The 12111-nt window shown below is 39.6% G+C and overlaps 1 protein-coding gene across 9 annotated transcripts in view; it reads right to left on the reverse strand.

Annotated features, from left to right (window-relative positions):
* The window catches only part of larp1b (La ribonucleoprotein 1B), a 64435-nt gene that overhangs the window by 18139 nt on the left and 34185 nt on the right, over nucleotides 1–12111 (reverse strand). For 7 of the 9 annotated variants that reach the window (XM_088630493.1, XM_088630546.1, XM_088630508.1 and 4 more), the window contains exons 4-9: nucleotides 10640–10835; nucleotides 6753–6896; nucleotides 4936–5070; nucleotides 4226–4394; nucleotides 1158–1302; nucleotides 370–547 (exon numbers count right to left, since the gene is read on the reverse strand). In XM_088630493.1, the coding sequence (XP_088486619.1) occupies nucleotides 370–547; nucleotides 1158–1302; nucleotides 4226–4394; nucleotides 4936–5070; nucleotides 6753–6896; nucleotides 10640–10835 (967 nt within the window). The remainder of the gene's footprint in view (nucleotides 1–369; nucleotides 548–1157; nucleotides 1303–4225; nucleotides 4395–4935; nucleotides 5071–6752; nucleotides 6897–10639; nucleotides 10836–12111) is intronic. The other 2 variants (XM_088630500.1, XM_088630538.1) reach the window with 2 other exon arrangements.

Genomic DNA, 12111 nt, shown 5'->3' on the forward strand with positions numbered 1-12111 from the left:
CAACACCATAACACATTCAATCAATACCAAAACCCACCTGCTTTTTCTTCTAAAAATCAGTGCAATATATATTTCCTGTTCTAACATGTATAGAACAAAGCTTCTCTTTATACTTCGCATACAGTGCTTACTAACAGTAACAGACTTCAACAGCGTTTTTTACAATAAATTCTATTATGAAAACTGCTTGAGCGAAACTAATTTAAAATAAGATTAAATGAAGTATGAAGGAGTGTCCTGCCACTCCAATGAATACAGTAACAAGCTGACCTCAGTACACTGTGCTGTCCACAAATCTCAGTTTTATGTTACTGAAGCTGCCAATCAAGGATTCAGTTCTGGCGCTGGTGCCAGAGTTGTCTTACTCACCGGTGGCCTGTGAGGTGAAGGCCTGACCTGGTATGAACTCAGGGCAGTTAATGAGCTGGGAGAAGTCGGTTCGGGGTGCATCGAGGGTGGGGGGGCCAGGAATGGGCCAGCGCTCCGGTTCCACCTTCGTCCGGATCTTCTGGTCGGTCAGCTCCACCTCGGTGCTGTCCTTCAGAGCCTGGCCACAGCAGCACACCCTGAGACTAGACCGAGTCCTCACCTGCCTACCCCCTGTACCCACTGACGTCCTGCCCCATAGGAACTCAGATCCTCCAAGATGGACAACACACTGCCATTGTCTTTTTTACCACAAGACATTGCCCCCATTATTCAAATCTTCACTTTCCACACATCTTGTTTGTCCATTACATTCCTGGTCAACTTTACAAAAAGCACACAAAAATTGAAAAAGCCAATTTCAGCGTCATTTTTTCTTGAAGTAACTATGCATCACCTGCCTACTTAACCCAAATGTCATAACATTTACAGACTGGTTCATAAAGCTTTTCTTTTTTTATTTTCTGAATATTCAACAGCACAGCCTGAGCCAGAGGTAAAACTGTTGTGGTGAAACGTTTTCCCTTTTTCTCAGAAATTTGGTGTTAATTGAACTTTGTTAGGCAACAGTGAAATGAAGCAAATTACGCACCTTCTTAAAAAGCTTTGAACGTTATCAACAGAATTGAGTGTTGATAACTCACAAGACACTCACTAGATTCCAAATTTCAATTGTGCCACCAGCATTTGCACTTAGGAGCTTTTCTGGGAGCTATGTTTGGGAAGGTTACCTCAAAGATGAGACTGACATCTGTTGTGAGTGCTTGTACGCGATGAAAACTGGCTATGAGGGAGATGGGAAGGAAGCCTTTGTCATCCATCTTTCGCCTCAGGAAGAAGTCCCTTTCCAGATTTTCCGGGCTGAAGTAGTACTCGCTGCGACAGACACAGAGGAAGAACAGCAGGAATCATTTCTCAACAAATTACAAAAAATGCAAAACTGGGTTACACTGCATGTCTACTTTCAAACATGTAAATGTTATGATTTCTCAGTTCTTTTCACACAATCAGAAAATGTTATTTTGTTGCTGAAGAAGCAACTGGGCGAGATCCTTAGATGTACAATATTAGCCAATTATCACCAAAAAAGAATGGCCGTCATAAACAGTTCTTTATGTTCTTAGGGCTCCCAAAAAGAAAAGTCTAATACGACACTATAAAAGAGATCTATATTATCTACAATTATATGTAGATAACATGTAGTGATATACACTAAAATATCAGTCGCAATATAGATTTGGCTTTAAAAAGAGGTTTTTAATGTAAAAGGGTGCCATTTAAATTGTACTGCATATTCATTCTATTTATTTTCTTTAATACTTCAACTTCCTGATCTGCACTTAGGAGGCAGGCTGACTATAACAGTAAGAGCATTTTGTTAAAAACACTTAAAAGCTGACAGATGGGACTAAGGTGAGAAAGCAAATAATTTGCACTCGGCAGAAAAAAGGATAATTAATGCCACTACACCGACAAACTGTATATTTTACATTCTAGATTCTCTTCTCACAAAAGCATGATTAAAAAGAAAAGTGAAATTCTCGTTTGCAGCCCTTCTGTATTTCATAACTTAAACTTTCATCTTCATCTTTGTTATTTGAAATAGTACTTATCTAATTGGTATTATTCCTCTTTTTGAAAATCAGAATTCTGGACAGTAAGAAATTCAATATTTATAGGCCAGCTTGTCAGCTTTGTCTGTTGTCAAATATTTTAACAACTTTCACACCTGCAATTGTGTTTTCTAATTTTGACTAGAGGGTGGAAAGTTTTGAAACCTGAAATGATTCATATTTATTTTTTGTACAGAGACAAAAACTACAATTAAATGACTCATATAAGTTTAGACACAGGAAAGGAACTTTTTTAAGAAAAAAAGGAATTAGTGTGTTTTATTGAACAGATCTGTGGAAATATTTAATTTGCAAGACCTAATGCATCACAGCTATTATCAGTTTTAAAAAGCAGAGATAACATTTTGAATCAATAAACATGCATGTTGAAATCAGTGAGCTAATATAAAAGGCCAGCATTTAATATGGTATTTTGTGCACAGCAAAAATAATGATTTAAGTAAACAAACAGGTGTCTAGTAGGAATAAAACACTCTTTGCAGATTTTCTACCACTGTCCCCAAACGTATTTTATCAGGTGAGAATGACTAGATAATCAGAACCAAAAAGTGTTTTCTGTTGCTGCTAGTAACACAGCTGACACTGACTTAATACAACCCGAACCCATCAATTTCTTAGCTCCTACCTCAAATTGTGCTTACTGAGGCACCATCTCTGCACCTCAGACTGTAGTAAGAGAAGTTATTTTGCCTGCTGTGCTCAGAGAGCTAATTCTAGAACACCAAAAGCCTTCTAGCATTCAATTCTCTCAGATTACAACCAGTTAACTAAGGATAAGGACACCTCCTGCTGGACAGAAAGGGTACATCAAAGGCTTTCACAAATCCTAACTGAATGTGTACTGACTACTCTGGAGGAGAGCAGGTCTGACCTTATTACTAACAATGTAACTGTCTCCTTTCTGACTACTGATGGAATTCAGGCTTTTCAATAAATGATACAAACAGTGCAGCTTGTTTCACTTATCAGCATTTAGTTTTTGGAAGTGACCTTGAGAAAATGTTTAACCTACTATTACCTTTCATCAGCTGCAACAACAAAATGACAATGATTCTAGTCATGTTATTAAAACTTGAGTACTTGAGATTTATGTATATATAGATTTATAGTGAAGAGTAACCTTAAATCAACACTTTGGGGAACTAGCAGTGTTATGCAAGAAGATTTCAGGGAGGTATGCTAAGGGACTGTGTACTGGGAATCACATTTGTCTTAAATAGCATAAATCATTTTTGCAAGAAAAGTGAGCCTTCATATTGATAGCCACTGGTATCCCACTGATAATTCTGCATGAACAATGTAAGAAAATTGTCTTGCTTTCCCTTCTTATAAGTATTGTTTAAAAAACTGCCTTAACTACTTTATGAGCTGTGTTATAACATACCGGAGATCCAAGAATAATACTTTTTAAATGAACAGTGAAGGGCTTATAAATGTTGTGTATCTGTTTTTTAATGTCAAGGTCTCCACAGCATGACAAAGGACAGGACAATATTAAGGGCGGTGTGGTGTCTCTGAGGCTAAGGATCGGCGCCTGTGGCTGGAAGGTTGCCAGTTCGTATCCCACGGCCAGCAGAGGAATGCTGCTCCCATTGGCCCCTGAGCAAGGCCTTTAACCCCAGCTGCTCCAGGGGCGCCGTATAAATGGTTGTCCCTGCGCTCTGACTCCAAGCTTCTCTCCCTCTCTGTGTGTCTCATGGAGAGCAAGTTGAGGATATGCGAAAAGTCAAATTCCTTATACAAGAAATTGTATATAAATAAAGTGATCTTATCTTTTTAGAGTGAAATAAAATGAAATCCTTCAATATATAACCTTCAAGCCTGGAAAAGTCTTAGGAATGCATGGAAAATACAGAAAGTAATTAATTTCTGTATTGGAAAAATGCTAAGGCCTCCAGTATGAAAACCCAGGGGTGCCAAGGAAGGATCAAGAGAGATCGGAGCTCACAGACAGATTAAATTTTAACTGCCTTTGGATTCACTGGGCTTTGGTCACAGAGGATTATTTGCACTGGACTGCACTGCATTCACAGCTGAAGAGGTGTTACAGGCTTGGGCAAAACCCCGCAAATAAAGAAAATGCTTGTCGACACCCTGTAGTCTGGCCGACGCATGAGATGTTTTGAAACCTTTAGAAATATCACATGTAAGAAGCTTTCACTCACATCTGTCGCTTGATGTACTCTTTCAGTAGATTTTCGTCCACAGGGTACACCTGCACTCCGGTGCCATCGTCGTAGTAATACATCATGTTGGTGCTGTATTCACCCTGGTACTGTACATCAGAAGCCTCCATGTATGGCTCTCTATACCCATAAGGGTAGTCGTAGTGCACTGCGGGGGGTTCACAAAGCAGGACCGACACTCAGCGAGGCCTACACACAAGCTACAACAGCCTACAACATCACCTGAACATGTTGAACAGACAAAGCCAAACAGTAGCCACATGGCTTGAAAGTGAAACTGATAAAGTTGAGGGGATGACAGCAGCTAGTCTTTGATGTCTAAATCTGCCTCTTAAATTTAAAAGCAACATCCTAAATAGCTCTGTTTTTACACCATCGCAAATTTTAAAAGAACAACAAAACAGGAACTTCCTACTCCTCTTGCTGAGAAATGGGTTTCTGGTTTTAAATGAATGATTTAGGTAGTTTTACACCTCTTTTTGCTGTCAATCCCATCACTTTCTCCACAGGTGTTCCAACAGCTCAACGCGTCTTTCTACCCGGAAGCTTCTCTGGACAGAGTCTTGCTCCGGTAGCTTTGGTTGAGCAGAGCTCCCCCCGTAGAAACCCAGAGAAGCCAACTAAGACCCGCCTCTGCCCTGCTGAAGGCCTTGGTGACGGGTCGCGCTGTGGGGAAGGGTGGTACTCACTGTGTGGGCCTCTGCCACGCCCTCTCACCCGCCCTCGACCCCTGCCCCGGCCTCGGAAGCCTCCCCTCAGGTTAGCGCCCTCGCTGCGGACGCTCGACACCTCGTCCAGGTCCTCCCTGCGCTCACGCCGCCAGCCTTGGGGAGGAAAAGGACAGACGCAGAAGGCAGGTGACATAACCCTCAAGCCTCCCACATCTCACAGGTCCCTGTCCGGTCACAGAGACTCTCGTCGCCTCGTCTGCAGCCGTGCGCTGTAAGGACTGGCAAGATGAGTCAGGGCTGACAGGTGTTTCACGGTCGAATTGTTCATTTTGATTTTCAAAGAAATGCCAACCAATTGCTCCATTAGCTTATTTCTACAGGTAGATCATGTACTCCAGGTTTGGCAACAAACATTTCAGACTACCTCTTCTTCCTTCAGTGCTGGCATCTATATCAGAGAAGGTGGAAGATGAAACATTTCTTAAAACCTGAATTTTAGAAAGAAATTTGAATTGGCCTGGGCTGCCAGACAGAGCTGTGTTAAAAATGGAAAGCCCAGCTTAATCTGTTAAAATAAAAAGCAGTCAAAGGGGGATAACGCTATCAAAGTTTTAGGACAGATAAGGGATTCAAAAAAACAGTGGGATGATTCAGATGCCCTTTGCTGTCTCAGCTGGGCTAAGCTGAGGAAAAAGAAATAAAAACATTAGCTGAGGTTAAGCATCATTGCATGTTAAACACGCTTCATGATGTAAACCTCCACCACTTAATCAGTCCTGTTTCCGAGACTAAATCAGAAAGGTCCCTTCTGCCAACGTTTTCACAAGCTTTATAGTTCAAGTTTCACTGTGCAGTGCTTTATTATGGCATTGTGAGATCTGGAGAGGAAATACTGTAAATATGCCAGTAAGGCCTCTGTCACACCAACCATGAAAGAGAACCCAAGCCAGTCTGATATAAGAGCTGCTATAATGAATCTTCCAGTCAGCAATGAACTGTGGGAAGTAGAGGCATATTAAAGTTCTCCTACACGCCAAAGTGGAGCAGTATCTCATGTAATATTGTACATGATCGTCAATACAGGCAGTAAGCATACAATGCTAGCTCTGACCCCGAGCTCCATATGGTTATAAATCCAGACCTAAGGAAGAGTGTATTCAGGTAAAGATAAGACAAACCTGCCTTTTAAAATACCCCATTTTCACATAGTGATTTTTAAGAAGCAATGTTTCTGTAAAACGTTACACCATTAAAAAAAACATGTAGCTTATTTCTGTTACTGCGTACACTGTGGTGGGTTAGAATAAACAATATATTGTAATACCACAAAGGAAAATAGGCTTTCAAATTATATGATAAACTATCCTCTACCTTTGTTAACTGAAACAAACTGAAGTTTAGCTTAACAGCAGTTAGAATCACTTCATAATAACCCACAATCACATAAAAAATAGCATAGAAAACTCTTGAACTGCTGTGGAAAGTTAGAATTTCCATCCAGATGATGACTTACAGGGTTCTTGCATTAAACAAAAGGATGAATCGAAATGAGCAAAACGAAAATCACAAGACATCTCGGACGGTACATGAACGTTGTAAATGGTCAAGTTTTAATGAGAAAAAGCAAGAAACAGAGGGTTCAACGTCTGGCGTTTTCATCAAAAACAAGAATGAGGATAAAGTGAAGGGGGAGGTGGAGTGAGGAAGCCACATGCACTCCTGTACATTTCTTCACAGCTTTCCCAGACCCTACCTGTCTTCAGTGAAGCACACCACTGAGAGAGAAAGCGTACCACCTTGAAGTGCTTTGGTATGTAAATGAAGAGCAAACTTACTCCTTGCATAATCATTCCTTCTGTTATTGGGCAGGGCCCTGTTGGATTCTGAGCGCGAACGAGAGCTGTTTCGGGAGCTGGGTCTTTCCTGGTCGTCCTGACTGGAGTCTTCTAGTGGTAGTGGGACCCATTTATGTTTGTTACCTAACGACAGGCGTAGATTGAGAACATTATTGACTCTGGAGCTCCTTAGCCCTGAGAAACCTACTCTAAAACTAAAACAAATCTGTTTTAATCGCAATATCATTTCATAATGCATGAGCAGTTTTCAAGGCCTGAAGGTGAGGTTTTCACAGGCGTCCTATGAGTTTTAAGCCTCCTACAAACATGCACATACACCCAAATGTTTTCATGCACTCATTTCTACACACACAGAAGTAGGCAATTACACATGACTGACTTTATGCAAAACCTTGTAATCTATACAGGAGAGAATTAACAATGAGGAGAAACTCAGCACCCATTATTACACTGATGGGTAGTGAAAATGTCTCCTTCAACTCAGACAGTTCCCCAAAAAATATTCATAATGGTAGTCACATGTGTAACTAATAAGCATGAAAATCTAGTTTTACTTTTACCCCCTTATAAAATAATCTTTCAAAAATAAAGCACCATTGAAGTGCAAGCACTAGTAGCTTGATTCTGCTAATAAATACTGTTCTCAAGAGCCATACAGAGGGAAACCATATGGAGGAGATGCCAAAATATTTTTGAACAATTTAAAGCAAAACATTTCCACTCGCGTTTTGCATAGACTGTTTTTTTTAATACATTTCTGTACAATGTGCACATCATGCTTAGAATTAGGATCAGATTCAAAGATTTTTACATTTTTCCAAAAAGACATCCAATGATCTGTAGGACTAAGATGCACATTTTAAACAGGACAAATAAAAAAGGAACAGGTGGGCTTTTTTTCTAAAGACACTGATTTTTACAAACATTACCCTGATGGGAAAAAAAATATTGCACACCTAATTTGCTTAGTTAAACCAAACTAACCCATTTGTCAAATATTAAGATGTTGATAACTTAGAGAGACTGGATGGACTAGGACATCACAAGTGGAAAATGTTTTTGCAAGAACATACAGACAATTCATTGCAAAAATGTTTTTTTAGAATAAGGCCTTAAATATTTCCCAGCAGGTGGCCATAAAGCTTTAGAATTTCAAATGTATGTCGTCCTACCCAGGCATAAAACACCCAGGAAAATGACAAATTTTATATGAAAGGTACTGTACAAAAAGAAATATACATGGAATGACTGGTAAGATCTAAAAAACTTGCAGTGTGCTGTATTGTGTAAAAAAAGTGATAGCAACACTGTCTGAATCAATAATAATCAAATTTGATGTAGATTTTAAACTTAATTAATTCATTTTTTTAGTTAACAGATAAATTAAAGACACCACAGCTTAGATAACATGATTTAGAACTAAGCCAAATGTTTAATTACATCTAATTTTAAATGGCACTTAAAGGTAACTAATCCAGTGCTTAATGAGAGAGCCTAAAACTCAGGATGTCCCTTGTCTTGAAACTTAATTTTGAAATTGCACCTTAACTAAATGTAAATAAAAGGAGGCCAAGAATATAAATATTTAAAAACAATTGTGGAAAATCAAAAACGTAAACAAAGAATACAATAAAAGTTAACTATTTGTTTTAGATTTAGTCTCTAAATCTTCCCAGTGCTCCCACAGGAGAAGCAATAATCATGAATTATATCCTGTGAAATGTAATAAAATATGACTGAAAAGCTTATTTTTCTCTTTCCCTTTCAGCAGTTCTTAAATATTGACTTGATAACTCAAACTTCTTCCAATTGTAACTGCTCTGGAAACTTTTGTCACTCGGTTGTGTGAGAAACATAACAATGAATAATGCACAGAAATAAAGGCCTAGAAGAGTTCTCGACTGTAGGTGTACAGGGTAAAAGTAACTCCATGCCCTGTGGAAGTCACGAGTCAAAATTTACACTGTGCTGTCAGGAAGGACCTCCTTTACAGAAGAACAGTAGGGTATGAAAACACACAGTGGTTAAATGTGTGTGAAAGGCCAAAGACTCCAAAGAACAGAAAAGCAATTTTAATGGCAACAGGGAGCTGAAGCAGCCCCACCTTTTTTGTGACGGGCCCTAGGTTTCGCACAGTTGGGCGTTTCCAGTCTGAATTCTGAAGAAACTAACAGCACTAAAAAGGCAACTAAGTTTTTCAAGAGCCTGTCACAGCCCGCAGGCAGGATAAAAAGAGAGGGCACTCTCATAATGAAGTTAGTTTTTCCAGTCTCCTAAAAGCCTCATATCCCCAGATTTGACAACTCCAAATCTTTTTTAAAGTAATTCCAATTTCTTAATTGATTCCAAATTCTTAATTACACTTCTTAAAACTTAAATAATGGCTTGCAGACAGTACTAATTCCCACCTTGCAATGAACCAGGTTTATGTTAGCATGAGGAAGTTCTAAATTAATGGTTAGTCTTAAAAGCCATTCACTCTCGGAGTGTTATTAAGTAGGCTCTGGTATTAAGGACCAGAGAACAGTTTTTTTTTCCAGAGATCTTGCATATTTTAAAATTACCTGCAGCTTTTGTCAAGGGTATTTCAAAGGATATTTCTTTCATAAATGGGTGACCAGACATACAGTATGGAGCTGGGATATTCCTGGGACAGAAGGGTTCGAATACTGGGCTGTAACGCTATCCCCATACCACACAACTTAGAGAGGAGAGTGGAATAGGGTTCAGGAAGTCCTTGAAACTGTTATGTTGACACTGTATTACTCCCTAAAACCTTTCTGAGACAGGAGGCCAAGCTTACTGGCATAGCAGAATGTATTATTTTCTTAGGAGAGACTGGGTACTGGCTTGTAGCTGGGAGGGGACTGGCCGTACGAGTTTAATCTGCGCAAATATTTCCAAGGGAAATCTTTTTGTCGTTTCACTCTTCCTACAGTTGGCATTTATCTTTAGAAGTTGATCAAACATTTACTAAAGGAGATGGTTTGGGCACATCACCACAATCTGGAGTTTTGTGCCACAGTGAACAATCTCCCACTTAGCTGAGCCACATGAAACAAACAGCCACAGAGACAGACAAAGAACAGCGGCAGCCTTACGAGGAAACAAAGCAACACTGATGAAGTGGAAAAAGTATTCTTAACTAAAACAAAAAACAACTGAAAAGGGATTTTTTCCCCTTATTTTCCAAGTTTTTGTACAGGGGTAGAAATTTCATCCTCTTTTTGCTATCAGGTGAGGATAGACAGGTACTGTAACTCTGAAGGTGTCCAGTAATATTTATATTAATCCTAAAAGTAATGTGTACGGACACAGCCTCGATTTCTAACATTGTACAACAGCTACCCTATTATAGTTTCTCTTCATAATACAGATTATGGAACTAATCAAAGCCTCTCCCTTTTCTTGATCATCAATAAGTGAACTGAATATCCATCTTATGATTTAGCCACTGAATAAAAAAAGATTTGAGATTACAATCAAACTACTTGCTGACATCACTGACATCGCTCTTGCACTTATACAAACAGGATACATTTTTTGTGTTGAGAAAGTTATTTCCAATACTATGGATCAGTCAAGCCCCTTGGATTGACCAGACTTAGGAACAAAGCAAGGTTGTTTCGTTCACCCTTTCTGGAATGTGGATCATGTCATTCACTTTTTGAGGAAAAAAAAAAACTTGGAACAAATCTGCAGAAACTGTTTCGCTAGAATGGTGAAACGGCTGGATGAACCACACGATGATCCCTCCTAATGTGATCCCTCCAGGGAGCAGGGAGGCTCTAGCTTCAGGGTTGAGCGAGTCTGTAGGCCGCGGTCGTGTGCTGTGGTGTGTTGTGTGTTTCGGGCAGAGCGCTTACCACCTCTTTTCTTCATGGCGGCTGACAGGGACTCCTCATCAACGCGACTCTCCTCTGGAGGGTCCGCCTGCGTGTCCCGGTTCTCCTTGCTCTCACTGCTGTGGTCTTTCTTCTCCAGCTTCTCCTTCTTCTTCTCCTTCTCCTTCCTGGCTGGAGGAGCCTTCTTGCCCTGAGTGTTGATGATGTTCTGGTGCTGCTAAAACACCAGCACAAGGATGATTTTTTTTTTATTTCAGTGCCAGGGCAAGACACAGCAAAAGGAAAGCTGTTGACTGTAGGATTTTCTCTTACGTGCTACATTGTTGTCAACACGCTAGTGCAAAAGAAATAAAATTTAGACTCTGATGGCTGTCAGGTGAAACTCCGCCCAGGAAGCTTCACAATCGCCACAAGTGCAAAATCTGAAGCCGAGTGAGCTGTACAGACCCTGGAGTCAAAACACAATGTCAGAGAACTGCTGACATGTACAAGTGCAAAAATAAAATTAACCGATTTTTATTGAGTGGATTTCAACATTCAGTATTTTCAATAATGGAACAACTGCTGTATTATTCCATACCCATCCCTTGATTTTAAAACATCCGGCTTATGTTTTTTTTAACTATAACAAAGTATGCATCGTCATAACCTTTTTCTCAGTTCCAAAAGGTACTGAGAAATACCTCATATAGTGTGAGCACCTACAAAGTTCCTCAGTGCGTCTTCAGCGTTCAGATTTTTACATATTTATTTTTTTCTACTACTGTGCTAGAGTAAACAGGGTAATTATCATAAACAAGCAATAATGTTCTTACTTTGTTAGCATAAAAAATAAGTTATACTACAAGATTTTCTAAACTTCAGGAACAAACTGGCAAATAAGGGGAATTTCATTTTCTAAATTTCCCCCAAACAAACCTTTTTTCCAGGAATATACTACAGTTGTAAATCGAAGGATGTGTGTTTTCTGAAACCAAGAAAATACTAACTAGCAAACAGGTCTTTTAATATTGATATTGCTGATAGCTTAAAAATCATTTAAACTATGGCCTAATGTCCACAGCAATACCAAGTAAACTTTTTTTGTCCAAAGCTAAAACTGACAAAGTATCTGAATTTGTTTTGCGCCCACCAAAGAGTCAGAAGAGGGGTTTGGTTGCCAGTAGCATGTTGAAACTCACCCAAGCAAAGCATCATACTTCAGAACCCTTGCCTAAAAACCACTCCTTGAGGCAGGAAAACCTAACTCTGACCCATCAGGGTCTCCCCAGAGCCTGAAGGGAGTAAGCAGAGATCAAGGCGCTAACAGGCTAGAAAGACTGTCCCAGCACACTCCTTTACTAGGAGGCCGAATCCAGACACAGAGGTCATTTGTCTTCAAAACACAGAGATGAATAAAATCATGGAACAGAACTTTTCATATATTGTACCTTAGCTTATTCATCATCTTTTGATAGGTGAACTGCTCTCTTAAAGGGTTTGCTTTCCTGGGT

Source organism: Lepisosteus platostomus, chromosome 1, assembly GCF_059453375.1.
Source record: "Lepisosteus platostomus isolate fLepPlt1 chromosome 1, fLepPlt1.hap1, whole genome shotgun sequence".
Classification (NCBI taxonomy): domain Eukaryota; kingdom Metazoa; phylum Chordata; class Actinopteri; order Semionotiformes; family Lepisosteidae; genus Lepisosteus; species Lepisosteus platostomus.